The 16734-nt window shown below is 37.5% G+C and overlaps 1 protein-coding gene across 1 annotated transcript in view; it reads left to right on the top strand.

Annotated features, from left to right (window-relative positions):
- Positions 1-16734, top strand: part of PRDM2 (PR/SET domain 2) — a 51515-nt gene that overhangs the window by 26395 nt on the left and 8386 nt on the right. The window contains exon 7 of the mRNA XM_030463484.1: positions 16514-16624. Within this exon, the coding sequence (XP_030319344.1) occupies positions 16514-16624 (111 nt within the window). The remainder of the gene's footprint in view (positions 1-16513; positions 16625-16734) is intronic.

The following is a 16734-nucleotide window of genomic DNA, read 5'->3' on the forward strand; positions in this document are numbered from 1 at the left end:
TCAGTAGGATAAAAGGGTATGGAGGAGTACAACCCCTAAAAAAGAAAACAGCATGCTGAACTTGGGTGGAATAAAAGATTTTGATCAGAGCCAACCCCTGTTATCTTTGACATGATTGCTACAGGGTTAAGAGCCAGCAGCTGCTGGTTCATCATCAACAACTAGCAGAAAAATGATCTAATAGATTTTTTTTGTTCCTTTTGCATTTTCTGAAATGTCATTTATGAAGCATTTATCATCTGCTTCTCCCAAGTTGTATTTAAAATGATTCTGTGGTGCCTGCCAAACTTATGGAAAAATTTGTTCAAATCAAATGCATTAGGACAAGATTTTTCATTAATTCCCTTTCTAAGGAAAAAAGATAACAGCTTGGCTTTTACTTCACAGTTGAATTGATGTGTCCATTAGAGGAGTAGTGTGGACACCTTTTTTTCCTTTTTTTTCTCATAAGTTCTTCCTGACAGTAGTAATATGTACTAGTATGCAACAGTATTGAAGATGAGGGGTTTTTTCAACAAGAAGACTTACGGAGTCTCTGGATTCAATCTCAGTCTTCCTTTGGATCACTCACTAAATAAAGTTATTAAAAAAAAAAAAAAGGCCATACATGAAAATATCCAGTAGTTTTATCAGGCTGTAATCTGCTTTAAGGTACTAAGTAGGCTCCAAAGTGTAATTGAACAATGCTAAAATAATCCAGGCTGTTTCAGTCCTGTGTTATGTGGCAGATCAAAAGTCTCTTTGCAAAGGAAGAAAGATGCTGATGTTAAATAGGATAAAAGTTTGCTCTGCTACATACTTGTGAATAATAGCTTTTAAAAAATCCCTTTTTAAGGGGGGGAAGAGGGCCATGTTTTACTCGTGTGCTTATTTGTATCTCAGTAGTGGTGGTTCTGTGCTGTTCAGCTGTATTTGTGTTTTAACTGTGTTCCACTTAGCACTTTATCTAGGCAACAAACCCCAGTGGCATAATTCATTCTGTGGCCTGGAATGAATCTTTCCTATCTTCTGTCTGTGCAAAGTCAGCCTGTCAAGAGGGAGGGGAAAAAAGTCTGTAATTTCATTTTACCAGAAGCACATAGTGCATAAGGCAACTGGAGTGGGTGTCTGTCATGAAACCAAATAACCTCTTAAAAAACTCAGTTGTGTCACTTAAAATTGAGCCAGGCAAAACACCTGAATCAGCCTTGCCTGTGTCTTGGACAGCCCCTGGTGATTATTTATTGTAGTACAGTGTGAAAGTCTGAAACCATTGCTAGTAAACCCTTTAAAACTTCACTACCTTAAATGGCTCTACTACTATCACAGTGTTGGTGTTTCCCCATAGTTCTTTCTAGATTTCAGGCAGAGCATGAGCTCTGGGGTAACTCTCAGTAATGCTGTCCCAGAAACAGTCTGAGATTAAGGTGAGTGAATTAAGAATCTACTTTCATATGTTATAATTATTATTCCTCGGTGTGTATCAGTCTGGATGCAAAGTGCAACCTTAGGCTTCTACTTCACAGATTCTAAATAAATGCTGTCATAATAAAGTTACACTGGGTTTTCTTTCATTTATAAGTGTGGCTTTTACTTGAACCCAGATGAAATTGCTGTTGCAGAAAAGGGAAACATAAAGATGAAATAAGCAGGTCAAGATTTTTGACAGTAGAAATCCTTGCAGGTTTTTCAGTTAATACTCTCATAGCATTCTCCATTAGTTCCAAATAATTAGCTGTACTTGAGAGCCACATGAATATGCATCCTGTTTACAAAAGGTAGGCCTTGGATTGCCATCTGGATGTCATCACAAATGGAAATCGCGGCCAAAGGATGCCCCAATTCTCTGTTTAAGTTAAATGAATTTATTAGACTTGTGCTTGGAATAACTTTAAAAGTTTATTTCCAAACACAAAACAGCTTGTGAGAAAAATGAATGCATGTTGGAATGTAGCTTATAGGCAGATGTTAAAGTTCTGTAGGTTGTACATTGTAGCAGGGATAACCTGAAAAGATATTCTTACCTAAACTGTCGTCCCAGTAGATTTAATGAAAAACTTACATAGGAGCTCAGAGCTTCAAATCTTCCTAGGGAATAACTGAGAGAAGACCAGAGGAAAGAGAAGGTCAACAAGATCAACAAAACCTTAAAGTGAAATTTACTTTGATTCCCCCAAATCTCTCTGACTTAGAAGAAGAATTACATTCCTCCAGTTAAAAAGCTGCATTTGAGATGTCAAAGTAACTGTATCTCTGGTGGCAGCTTCTATCTGGTGGATATCTAACACACTTGAGGGCTTCCAACCATCAGAAATTTTCCTTTAATCCCTCATGAATGAAACTCTTTAAATGAGACTTATTACTTTAAATTTCCATCTTCACTTCTACAGCAACACCCCCAGTTCCTATGATAGCTGCAGCTCTGAGCTCTCCCCAGCAGCGGAGCAAAACTGGTGTGATTCATTCCAGCCTTGCTCCTGCCTACGGGTTTAAGAATAGGAGAAGATAAGCCTTCATTGCAGAGGTAAAAAAGAAAATAAATTCTGTTTTTAAAAAGAGAAAATATGTATTTTGGCACTGGATTGCACATATTGACCCTTTAAATGGTGCATTTCTAAGGATAAACTTTGGGAAATAAGGGGCCTCAGCATGTTCCTGAGTTATTAAAAAAAATCAGTGCTTGTACTTTAGCCAGGTTGTATCATATTTATGTGAACATGGGGAAACTTATTTACTTATGTGCTGTAATTATAAGGTCAGGGAGTGCTGTAAGGTTTGTTTCTCCTTCAGAAGCCTCAGATGTGCTATTGTGTATACACTCCCTTTAAAAGTTTCCACATGTGCAGCTGGTAATGGAAACCCACAGGTGCTCTGAGCCTGCTGGCTGGTAGCGTGTGGCTGACACAGTTTGTACTACCAGGGACACAGGGACACAGACATCTTGATGTGGTGCTGCAGGGTCTTCAGCCTCAGATATACCCAGAAAAATGAGTGGTGATGCCACTCAAAAGCAGAGCTGCTTACAGGAATGCAGCAAGGGGCCTGGAGGTGGTGGTGACTGCAGCACTTGGTGCTGATAACCAAACAAGTACCCCAGCACCTTGCATGCACTTTCTGTTTCTCTGTTCTGTCTGTGGTTTTTTGCCCTTAACTTAAAATAACATGATTGTAACAAGTTGGCATGCTTCTAGCTAATAACTTATTTCTGGTTAGAGCAAACGTGTGTATTTATCTTAATGTAACAAAAGTATTTTGCTTGGACAGTTTTGCTATTTGAATTCTAAAGGCTTCCATATTTCTCTTTTTACTTTTTCAGCCACATTTCCTTATGCTGTTTTCCAAGTTTAAAATAAATAAATAAAAAAAGATATGTGGACCACGTTTACAGTATCTCATAGCAAACTGGCTAATACTGTCTTGAGTTACATAGCTTGAGTTACATAAAGTGGGCAGTGAATTAAATTAATAGACAGCTTTCTAGTTTTAATCAATTTTTTTCTATTGATCAGGGCTAGCTTTGATACAGAGTGACCTGGGAGAACATTTCACTCCTATTTCTTCTTTTAATTAACCTATTTTGTTTTAAAATTGTTTTTTTCTTTCTTAGGAAAATGTTCTTTAAAAATTTTCCTGAAAATAAAAGTTACTAAGTTTCAATAGAAGTATTAACTTTCTTTGCAGAAGTATTTTATTACATTAAGATTTTCCAGAACATTCCTTAGAACGTTCTCTTTTGGATCACAGAACTGTGTAAATACTTACATGTAGAAAATGTGGAGAAAATTTAATGATTGCTGTTTTAGGGGAGAGCTGTGAGATGCTTAGATTTGGAGGTTATGTTCAAAAATAGGAGGAAATTAATGTCTGCAGAGCAGGAGAACAGGCAAGTGTTTTCCAGAGCAAAGCAAGTGCTTTTCTTTTTATTTTATTGTCTTAAGTGACCTATTTTGTGGTTAGAATTGTTCTGTTGCTTAGAAGAGAGCAAATTTAATGGACTGCTTTACCTAAATTAAAGTATTTGCTGTCTCACTTAAATCTGGGATACTGCTATTCACATGAGTAACTCTTCCTTTGCATTGTCTCCAGACACTGTTGCTCTTTCCGTGGTTTCCTGATCCTCCTGTGCTATCTCCTATTACTTTTTGTTTTGTACTTGGAAACTCTTGGAAACTTCAGTGTATTTGTATTTTATTTAGTAGTGGCTTGAATCATGTCACAATTTACAGAAGTCTCTGAGTTCTCCTTGTAATGAGAATATTCCCTGTCTCTTAATCATTTTTACTGCTTTTCTCTAGATGTTTTCTTTTTATGCTTTTGTCTTTTCAAGGCCATTTGAACAATATTGCTCATACTGATTCTGTATCACTAATGGTGGTAGAATTTTTAGTGCTGATTTTTATTACATAATTATTGTTACCATAATTTAGCATCAACCATTTAGTTTACTTCAGTTGTTTACAGGGAGCATCTTACACTGAGGGCCTGTCTACAGCTTGCACATGCAATATATTATGCACTGATACACAGACACTTTTGACTTCATGTATAAGCTGATTTATATATAGGAAGAGATTTTTGGTAGCTGATTCATATATTGGAAGAGATGCAGACTCCATTTGTGCTTGAGTATGGCTGAGAGCATTTTTCTTGTGACATCTCTTTAATTTGTGTTTGTAAAGTCTCCCTGGAGAATCTCAAGTCAGTGTATTAGGAAACTGCAAAATACCAAAGTTAATTTTGTGTTCCACTTATTAACTATTTAGTACATTTTCCAAATGAGCAAAAAGGAAAACGGTTGTCACACCAAAGTGTATTTAATTTTTTGAATCTGTCAGACCTTTATTTTGTCAGAAATTTATTTTGTTATTCCTGCCAAGAGCCTAACACAGATTGACAGGAATGACTTTCTTCTGAAGCATACTCACTGACCTATGCCCAAGGAAAGTTCCTCAAGGAAATATTATAGCTGTATAATTTTACTTAGGTTTAACAGTTATTTCAGTAGGACTCACCAGTATTTCAACATTTTTAGCTAAGAAATTAGATAACGTCTGACTTTCAGATACTCATTAGCAAATATTTACTTACCTTTTATAAGCTTTTTCCTCTGGACTAAGCAGGCACAATATTTGGATCACTAGTGCATGTAAGTAATTTAGACTGAAACCTTCAGAAGCACTTAGGGGCTTACCAGGGTTGCTGTTAAGAGTTAATTTTGTTGTCACACTTACTTAGTTCTACAAAAGTGTTTGATAGACTATGATTAATGCTTTAGAACTTCAAAGAGGCAGTATTATTAATGTGATGATTGACATAAAGTTACTCTAGTGAGAGTATTATAATAGCTGAAAATCTATCATCTTGATTATTATTACTGCAAAATGCCATGGAAATGAGTAATCAGCTATACATCTATTCTAACGTGCACTGGGAGCCAGATGCCTTGTTTGTATCTAGGCAGAGATGAATCTTGATTTATTTAGCAGTCCATAAGAGACAACTCGATCACTGAATGGGAGAAACCTAGTGGCTCCACAAGTCACTTGATTCCTGTAAATTTTGGTAAAGTTTCTCATGTATTCATTACTTGAACTCTAGGTTTTCTGCCTGTGAAACTGGAAACTCAAGTGTCTGGGTAGTAGGCTCTGGTGTAAAGCAGCTCAATTGCAAGGGTGGCTGACCTCTCTTTAGCAGTAGGTTTGTATCAGAAGGTTAAAATAAACACCTCTGCCATGGAGTCATACTCTTAAAAAGAAACCTGTGCAATAGTGCTGCCAAATATTAGAGTTGTCTTGGGCTTTTACCACAGACTAGGTCATACTAAGTTTCAGCTGCTTGAGTGAAAAATGGACTTTGCTGCAAAGTGTTCTATTCTAAGTTGCAGGTAAAGAGCAGAGAGTCCAGTGTTTCAGATCTTAGGGACCCTTGTCAGGGATTGCAAAAGCAAAGTGGACTTTGTGCTGAAACTTCACTCACACTACCAAATCTTAACTGTTAAGTGTCAGTCTCCAGTCTTTCCACTCTCATATACCAGAGCTATGTTTTTTATGGCTCCTTGCCTGCAAATGAGAATGTCCCAGTTATTTTTCAGTGACAATTTTCTTTTTGTTCCATTTTAGTTACCATTTTATGCCATAAAAGGATGTGTGCAAAAAACTTCTACGACTTAATTTAATCTAAACAGGTTGATCTGGAATGTAGCAGTTAACTGAGCAGAAGACAAATAATACATCTATGTCTGGGATTGGTTTTCACTTTATTTGAAAAATGGAGGAAGTTGCTGTTCCCTCTAGTGAGCCTATTGACCTTTCTTGATTTCATAAATAAAGCAGAAACCACTTTGCTGTTTCTGGTTTGGGGCAAATTACACATTTAGTAACGTCTGTTGTCAGTCATCTTAATATTAGTCCCAACTGTTGCTGTTGTCTGGGAGAACTCTTCTACATCTTGAAATGCACTGCTTGGGCAACTGGAGCATTGCAGTTCCTGTGTTCCTGAGTTCCTGTGGATGTGTTTATATATATATTTAACTAGCTTCTGTTACTAGAAAATAGCTGATTTTACTGAGAATACTTCACTGTTGGAGCAATATTTCTCACCAATGACATGCTGCAGGTATGATACCAAAAGGATTTAGTTCAATAAAAATGAATCAGAGAGGACAAATTTGAGTGAATGTAAATTAAAATATTGAGTGTGACCTTGTCACAGTTCTAAGGGTTTTAATTTTATCCATGGGAAATTTAATCTGGTGGTAGCAGCACTGTCTGGATCCTACATCTGTGAGAAGCTTTGCTCTTGTTTCCTCAAAGTTGGAGACTCCTATTACAGTAATCCCAGTGCCCTGCCTCGATACAAAGGCAGTCCTGTTTCCTGGGAATTGTAGCCCTTGTACAGCTGCATTCTCCAAGTAAAGCCACAGCTCATGTCTGGACAAATGTTTGAATAAACTGTGCAGTTTTGATCTTCCACGCAGTTGCAGCTTTCCACAAACTTTTTGAGTATCCTGCTTGCTATGGTGGTATTGCTCTTGGTAGCAGAGCCCCACCTCTCCCAGCAGTGTATGAAGAGCATTAGCTTTTGGATCTGCAATCTTAAAAAAAAAAAAAAAAGTCACTGATATGAAACAGTATTGAATTTAAGCATATAATTTGTCAAACAGCAGAATAAAATGTCAGGTAAAGCCTTAAGTAGTAACCTTCAAAGACACCTTAGCTAAACAAACCCAGGTATTTTTGATCCAACCCTCCCAAATGATTAGTGATGCAAATAGGCTGTGACAAATGTTTGTTACAGATGAAGGCAGACTGGTCTAGTAGTGATAATTGTAAATTTTGTGGTACAAGTAGCCATGTGAGGTCTTTAATTGGCATTATCTTGCAGATGGTGCTGTCAAAATGCATGTTATTTCTTAATTATCTGAGTAGCTTCATTTCGGGGTTAAAAACATTTCAGGGAGAGCTATAGTGGATGTAAAAGCAACATTTTCTGGTTTCTATTTTCTATTTGTTTAGGTGGAGATTGAAGTTTTGAGTAATTCTTTTGTAGCTAAATACAAAATTTGGATGCCCTGTTTCTAACTGGATTGTACATAAAAACTGGTTAAATACAGCTAGCACTATTTATTTGTGGAAAATCAGCATGCCACCTGCTCAAAATAAAAAGTAATGAAGTATAACTGCAGAGAAGAATGTTTTTCATTTTCTGTCATGGGCTGTGTCAGTGGTAGCTGTGGTTTGTTATCAAGTCACTTGCTAGGAATTTGTTGTGGATGGTGGGAGGCTGTCTAATGAGGGGAGGGTAGGAGGTAGAAAGACTACATGGAGTGAGAAACTGGCAAGTCTGCCTTTCTGTCCTCTGTTTTGCTGTTTTGGAACTATTGGCATGGGGCAGAAAAAACAGTAATCTTTGGAAGATAAACACTTTGTGTTTCATTATATTTCATTGTTTTGTCACAGCTCTTGTGTGGGTTAAAGTGGCAGAGAATTAAATGCTGCAGATGTTTGTTTGTTGTATTTTGTAATTGTTGGGTGCCATTCAGTGTCACTTAAGTCATTTTGGATGAATAAGTCTTTTAGGCTATAAACTTCAGACTTCTTCCTGTGATTTATACTCAGGTTAGTCAGAAAGTCTAACATGGTAAGGATTGGAACGAGATGATGCAGGTGTGGATGGCATGCTACTGCAGACAGATAACACAAAGAACATTTTGCCTCTCTCTGTTACAGAGGATGATGGTTCATAATTTAATTTGCAAGACATGAAGTGTATGAAGAAGACCAGAGACAATTCCTATTTCAATTTTTGTGTAGTGGTGTAATACCACACATTTTAAACAGACCTCCTGCTCATAGGATTTTTCAGCATAAATGTTTTTTCTTAACCTGTTTGTTTTAATTTTGTGGATAGTTTCATCTATGCTTTTCTGGACCCATGAAGAACCATAGCAATACCTTCCCTTTTGCTTCTTGCAAACTGTTGCATCATTTCTTTATATTGGCATGGCCTGCCCTGTGACTCCTTGCTAACATTTCTTGTTCTGAGTATTATATAATTTAAGAAGTTTGTGATGAGGTACAGTACCATGATCTTGAGTGCTATCACTAAAGGCTTTGCCAAACATTTGCAGAAATTAATGTTTTAAATAGCCCAGCATAGCATTTTCTTACTCTTTCCATGGCAACAAGTTCATCTGTTATGCAAATGTCATTTTAACAGTCTCTGTAAATGCATTGCTCTATTTCTTTTCTGCAAAATGCATACTTAGTGCTGGTACAAACATGTTTTAATACACTTATGCTGCTAGGTGTAGCTGCATCTGTTTTCAGGTGTATTGAAGTATCTTCCCGAGGTGACACTTTATTGCAGTGTTTATAATCTTGTTGAAAAATGCAGTGATTAAAATGACATTATTTGTCTGTTAAGTGGTGGTTAATGTGTAGCAATAAGGCAGGTATTTTGATATAGTACATGATTTTTTTCTTCTGTACTTCTTTTCTTCTTTCTTCTGCTTCTACCATGTAAGCTTGAAAATGTCTTTTTAAGGAAGAGGAGATGCAAGTTCTGCTGGAAAAAATTACCCAACAACCTTAGCTCACTGAATTTGCTTTTATTCTTGATGCCAAGTAGCCTTTTATCTCTGCTGCTTCTGTTTGTGGTCTTCAAACAACAGCAGTAATACTGCTCATTGAGATTCCAATTGCAGTGAGGGAAAATATATAATCTAGAATAAGGGGGCGTGCAGCTTCTCTTCAGAGACCACGGTTCTGTAACTTCTGCTTTTGAAAGTTCCCTCCTGGAGACCTCCAGGATCACTTGGCTGTGTGCTTGCACTGCCTTTGCCTCTCCAACCAGCGGGTAATGAGAAGGTGCAGAGAGCTGAGCAGAGAGAGGGGTGTGCAGCCCCTGGCATTGCAATCCCCTGGGGATCACTGGCAGTTCCAGTGCCCTGCCCTGAGTCTTTGTCCCAAGAACAGTGGTGGGGTTGTGCTTAGCACAAGGCCTGGCAGATAACAGAAACCTTCAGCTGTGGGAGGGAGCAAACCCAGCAGAGAATGGTGAGGCCAACGTAGGCTGAACATCAAGTCTTGTAGTACAGGGATGGGACTTTGGCTGTAGATCATTTCCAAGGTGTATCTGGTTTTTTCCAGAGTACCTGTACACATTATGCCTCTCCATCTTTGGACTTACTGCATGTATTAGGTTTGGGCAGATTGACAAGACAGACCTAAGATCTTCTGGAGGTCTAAATTATTCTCCTCGCTCTCAGAAGTTTTTATGTTGTTATAGATTTTGTGTGCTGCAGACCAGCTCGTGCCACGTTCAGTCTTCCATTTGCTCAGCAGTACCTCAAATTGTATCTGCCTAAACTAGTATCTGATAACTTTGTAATGGCATTGCAGGAAAATGCCCCACTGCTTATTTATAATAATGATGGGTTGAGGAAAACGGTAAAAAAAGCAATTCTTTTTTGCCACGTTTTCATACATACTTGACAGCATTGTGGAAGTGTGAGCCTCTTAATGATATTGTGTATAGAGCTGTTAAGAGTTAATTGACATCCCCTTTAATTAGAGGATTGTTTCTAAAATTGAGCTGTGCCTCATCTGTCCTAAATTTCACCCTTAGAATTGCTGGAATATGAGTAACAATGTGCTGCTTTTGTATCCTTTTTACATCTTTTTTTTAATTGTTATTTTTTAAATGTTTGGTTTTAGAAAAATTTAGTCTTGAAAATTGGAAAAGGCAATTAATGCTATGTTACTGAAGTCTGGATGTTTGAATCAGGGAGATGGGTACCTTCCTGCCTGAGGGAGGAATTTTGTCAGAGGGTGTTAAAGGGTTTTATGTATGCGTGCATGCCAACAAGTGGGATGAGCACCTCCACAGGCAAACTGGAAAATGCTTCTATTATGGCATATCTTACACTAACAAGTAAACAAAAATCAAAGCTTTTTCTGGCTTGATTCATACCAGTTCAGTCTGTGGAAAAATATTAAAGCAATTTACCACAAAAACTGTTCTGTTGCAGTTGAATGTCTGAGCCTTGGAGTCCTGGGAGGCAGCTCCTTGGGTTCTGCAGTAATTTTTTCTTGCCAGTACAAGAGCAGATTTCCCCAAAGCATTTGGTAGGCAGTGGTTTCATGGTTTGTTTTAGTTTTAAGTTGGAAGCTTTTGAGTTCAAAAGATGCTCCCTCCCCAGGTTGTAACTTGTGTGTGTGTGTGTGTGTGTGTGTGTGTGTTCAGAAGTGCACTTCAGAGTTTTTCTTCTAAGTTGGCTCTAATCAAGTTTCAAAGCAATATTTAAATGCAAGTAGTTAAAGGGAACTTCAGTAGGTTTTTGTATTAACAGTAATAATGTGTAAGAAATACTGGAAGTTGATGTTATAATACTTTGTTTTACTAAGGCAGAATTGTTGATATTTTTCTTTCAAAGTTTTGCTGTTTTCACTCGTTTCCTTTTTCTCCTCTAATTTTCAGTATGTCATTTTGAACAATACAGTGAAAAAACCTCACTTATTCCCAGATCACTTAAAAACTTTGGACAGCAATTTAAAAACACCTTAATTACTGTTGGCCACGAGGTGGTTGGTGCTCTGAGTCAAATATTCCTTGACTCAGGAGAATGCTGGAGATGTAAGTCTGCACTGATAATGCTTAACATGCAGCTGTTGGCTTTAGAGCTTTCAATAAAATATTTGCCTAACTTTGTGGGCTTGGGATCATGTTTTCAACAAATTTCTGTAGTCCTCATGGTAACAAGAATAATCCCCCTACATACAGATCTACATGTATCAGTCAGGTTACAGCTGCCAGCTTTCCCCAGGTGAGTTCTTAGCTGTGCTTGGTGTCTGTGAGCAGCTCTTTAAGACACAGGTATATTGCCATTTATTTAGCCAAGTTGTTTGCTTTGGCTTTGCTGTCTGAGCAGGTGTTGGTAGATAATAATGAGAGGTTTTGTTAACAAGATTTCACTACATAGAAACTATGGCTAATAGTAGAATATACACAAAATAAATCAAAAAGCAAAATGAAGGCACTCTAAATGCTAACAGAAGGAAATGTGTTAAAAGAACAGCCTTAGTATTCTGATCTTTGTAGTGGGCACTTGGAATTCAATGCTTTTTTTTTTTTTTTTTGGTCTTTAGTTACTTTACTGCTTAATCAATTCCATTTATTAAATATGTATTGTCTTTAATATTTATATGCTGTGACATTCTTAGTTGGACAAGATTCAAGGAAGTCACTGCAACATGTTTCTCCACTTGTTTCATGCTCCTCCAGCCAGCACAACTTGGATTTAATTTTTTTGGAGCAATTTATGCTGTTATTTTGGATATAGCTTTTTTGTGAGTAAAAGGCATTCATTTTTTTCTAGCCTATCTTCCAGAACAAACAACTAGTCAGATTTTTATAGATGCCTGAAGGTTTAAGGAATTTGCTTTGAAAAGCATGACATCTGCCAGTATTCTGGATACAGGAACAGAGGTTTTCTGGCACATAGCAAACTGTTTCTCAAATTAAAAATCAAGTTGCATCAGTATTTTAGAGTTCATTAACCAAAAGAGTGTGGAAATGGTCATGCCGCTGTCTTCTGCTGGATTTTCTGCAAGGATTGTTTTAGCTTGTGTATACACTTTTTTTCCCTTTCATTCTTTCCAATGCCAAAATACTGAGAGGAGAAGAAAAATAATCAAAAGTTGATTTATAGAACAGTAGCAACTACTGCCTGGGATTGATGCAAACTTTGGCTACTCTGAACCAATCCCAAAGGGATTTGACAAGTGAATTGATATTACTGCACTGTAATTTGCATCCCAAAACTGTTTGGTGGTGACTGTCAGATTATAATGTACAGTTTTATGCATTTCCCCTTAGTCATCCTCTTTCAAGGTGGCTGCACTCCTGTGTGCTCTAGCAACACTTTCCAGGGGACTCTGAGATTCTCCACTGTTTTCCAGGAGACTTGAGACTGGATCAGGTATCTGTGGTAGTTGTTGGCAGTAACAAGGATGGGGTTTGGGCAGATCCCTTACTGGGCTGCAGTTAGTTGTTGACTGCAAATTTTAAAGGAATTCCTGAAATCATGCCAGTAATTCTTTTTACTTACCCAAGATTTTGGGGGATGCAAATGTCTCTCATATTTCTTGTCAGTGATCAAACAGTGTTTGAGATCAGACTTGTGTGTCCTTCTTACTTTATGATCTTTAGTGTGAATGTGTTTGCTGCTGCACTTAAAGGTTATTAAAGATAATAGCATCTTGTACAATTTAGCAATATTTAATTACAGAATTCAGCTCTAAGTGTATGGGGAGACTGTGTATAACTTCTTCCCTCCTGGCATCAGAGTATGCCATCCCATCCCACCAGAAATAACTCAGTGGTTTTACAGTTCCATTGGTATTTAGGTTAATAGCAAAAATACGAGCACAGGTAACTGTAAGCTGTTGTGAGATTCCTTGGTTTGACCAATAAAATGAAGTATGGGAAAATAAAGATTATTTCTTGTAAATTCTTACTTTGTTTGAAATACTCTGAAGTAAGTGGGACTACACCATAAGTATTCATCTGGACATTGGCAGTAGCATAAAGCCTTCTGTGCAATGTTTGTGCTAAATGTGATACAGGTGCTGTAAAGGTGTAAAGGCAGATAATGCTTGTGTTGAGCTATCTGCAACAGAAGCAGAGAGAAGAAAAAGGAACTGTATTTAAAAATTAGGTTGCAAGACAAACCAATGCTTTCCTCTTTTGATCTTTGTCACTACAGACAAGGAGCAACTTTCCATCTGTTTCTGTCATTCATTTTCCTTTGCATCTTTCTTTTGCATTTCCTCTAATGTACTCACACGTATATTAAGTTCTGCCCTTCATTTATTCTTTTGTCATTGTTTCCATTTCACTTTCTCTGTGTTTCATTCCTGTATCTTTCTTGTTTAGACCAAGTGGAGTATCCAGCTGGCAGTAGCAGCCATGTAGGACCCTTCAGGAACCTGATGGTAAGTGCACGTGTGTACTTATACTCAGGCTTCCACCAGGTCTGTATTCTGAGGCATTTCCTCCCTCCTGCAGACCTCTGTTAGTTCTTGACATCTTAAACTGTAAGAAAAGCAAGGGACAGACCTTGGACTAATCATTGACATCCTTTATATCAGAATAGTAAGTTGTGCTTTTCATTGAAAATACGTAGAAAGAAAATTATGCAAAATGTTGAGGTGTACATAGGTTAAGAAAGCACTTTGAGAGCTCATGTAGGATAGTTAGAAAGGATGTTAAATATCATGAAAAGTTCCTCAACTCTGCATGCATGAAAGCTGGGAGGGCATGCCATCACTTCACTATTAATCTATTCTTAAATTCTCTTCTGGGTATCTCCTGTTTAACATTCAGGGCCATGAAGTGGATGCATCTGGGATAGCCATAGCCATGCTTCAGTACAGTAGGGATTTTTTTTATAACCTTTACAAAGAAAGTTGCAATTTGGAAAGCGAATAAAATAAAGCTGGTGAAAGGAAAGTGTGAAATAAGTGTTGATGTCTGTAGTTGGTAGGCATCAGAAGTTGATCTGATACATGTGTGGGAGCAGTTTTGCTTCCTATTCTGAGTTAAGGGCAAGTAGGTGCTAGATGAATCTTCTCTTCAAATGTGTTTGTGCTTAAAGGCCAGAACTCCAAACATCTCCAGGGGTACCAGTGAGCAGGTTGCATCTTTGTTTAAGGAGTCTGGCAGGAGAACTTGAACTTGCAAATGATCTCTTTACAGTAACAGCATAAGGAGGACATAAGTGACTTAAGTGACTCAGTTTTGCATATAAATCCTGATATTCTAGTGATTTCCCAGATTGTTTTTTGAGGTACTATAAATGTTATATTCTATAACTGTGTGACAGTTTGGAAAACCTTTCCAGGTTTAGCACTTCTGAATGATTTTTTTTTTTCTTCAGCTTTTACATACTTCACCTCATGTTTTAGCATTAAATTTCTAATCTTGTTCTAAGAAAGAACTAGTTGAGTCTTGTGAAAAGTCTTTCACAATAACTTTTATCATTATGCTGCAATTCAGTGCTGCTGTAGAATTAGATGTGGAATTGCCCAGCAACCTCCTCTGCAATACCATCATATGCTGCACCATCTAGTAAAATATCCTCTAACCCTGGCCAAGCTTGGCACAGGTGAGAAGGCTCCAGGGAGTGAGTGATATTTTCATTCTTGTTTCCACTCTTACCTGTAGAGATAGAAAAAGAATTTTGTCATTTAAGTCAAGATACTGATGTTGGTCTTCAGATAAGTGGTCTACAAAAAAGTTGGTGGCTCTTAACAAAAACTCTCTCTAACTGTAAGAATCCTTCACATTGCTCCCAAGGTGTGAAGAGATGCACAGACTGTATTGGAATTTTACATTGAGAACTTGTACCTAGAAAGGGAAACTCTGACTGTTTTACTGTACATTTCACCAGGGATTCCAGGTGGCTTGGCAGATATTTCTGGAAACTTGTTTGAAATCCTGCATACTCAGATGTTGGTACTACCAGTTGTATTTACAAACATTAGGAGTGATCATTTTCCAAAGGTAACAAGAATTCATTGTGAGTCACTGTTGTCAGTGTCTCAGACTGAAGACTGTAAAGTTGGAATAAGAAAAAAAAAAGAGGGTAATTACATAAATGAAACAGAAACACACTGGAATTTGGGGGCCAAGGAAACCTGAGCTCCTTGAGGGCAAATTATTCTATTGTTTAGGTAGAATAGAATGTTCAAGTAAAAACAAGCATTTCCTTTTAAAGCTGACCTGCCTCTGATCTGTTGTGCTGGAGAGGATGCATACTTGGAAATTTTCAGTTTGAGTAGAGGAACAGTTTTTAAAAGACTTTTCAGTTTTTGGCTGAAGATGTGAAAAAATGTTTTCAGGGAAGAACAGGAGGAACTGCTTGACAGGACTGAGTTGGAGAAAGGTGCTTCCAAATAAGAAATGGACTTAGGCTTGTGGTGCACACTTGTGTTTAGAGGGAAGGGTCAATGCATGAAAAAGTGTCATTTTTTGCATTAGAGGGAGTGAAGGAAGAATTTGGATTGCTGCTTCTGGACAATTCTGATTCCTAAAAGGTGATGGTGTAGAAGTGCCAAGTTCCAGAGTAGATTGGTGCTGAATCTAAAATAACATTTCTGTATGGAGAGTATGGCCTTCAAAACCTTGAAGCTTCATATATTACACTGTCTTATCATAATTTCTACATATTACAGAACCAAATCTTTAATGAAAATAATTAGCAGTGTGCCTCTGTAATGTGCTGGTAAATGAAGTTTTCATTGTCTTGATGTCTTGCGTCACTGATTGGGTCTTTGCTTAATGCATTTTGCCCTGCTCTTCATTGTGCTCATCATCCTGTGCAGCTAATACATGCTTCTTACCTTTGCTAACAGGTAGCAAGTTTGTGTCAGTGGACATGATGAAATCCCTTTTTATTTTACTGTTACCAGTTCTACCTAATTCTGTTTTACTCTCTTTTCCTTGCTGGTCAGGATCATGCTGCTTTTAAGTCCTTCCATAATGCTATTACTTCATTGTTTTTATTGTAACTTTCTTCAAGTCATTATTCAGAATGTTCATACAAGTAGAGAAGCCTCTTCGGGTTTCTCCTTCATAAGGTCTTCCAATTAACGTTAAGGATTAATAGTATAAAGGATATATATGTGGTAATTTAATAGCCAGGTGAAGGTATTGGGTAAGTGTGTTGTGAACTCAGTAATTCTGGACATTTCTGTTGTAGTCAATTCTTGCTTTGAAAGTGAGTGAAGAATTTTGGAGTCTTAGGTTTTTAGCAACTTACTGTAATCTTTACTTAACATTTCCTATGGGCTCTAGAGTCTGCTTTATCTGAGTGCTGTCATTTTTACTGATCTCTCCTCTATTCCTCAGGAAAACAGGGCTTCTACAGAAGTGTCTTAAATGCTAAAGCTGGGTGTTTTAATTCTGCCACTCAAATATGAAAAATACAATTATTGGGCAGGAATAATAAATGTTGGGTTTTTTCCTCCAGGAAAGAAAAAGTCTCAAGAAAGTAAAAGCAAGGGGAAGAAGGCAGTGGATACAAAACAGAAAAAGAGTGATTTGGATTCTACTTCTGCAGATATGAGGGATTCCAAAGAGGGTGAGTTCTCAAGTATCTGATTTTTTTTTTATTTTTTTTTTTCTCCTGACTCTCCCAGAATCAAAGGATGCTTTTTGCCATGTTAATATGTTGGCATGTTGTGTTAGTGT

Source organism: Calypte anna, chromosome 21 (assembly GCF_003957555.1).
Source record: "Calypte anna isolate BGI_N300 chromosome 21, bCalAnn1_v1.p, whole genome shotgun sequence".
NCBI lineage: Eukaryota > Metazoa > Chordata > Aves > Apodiformes > Trochilidae > Calypte > Calypte anna.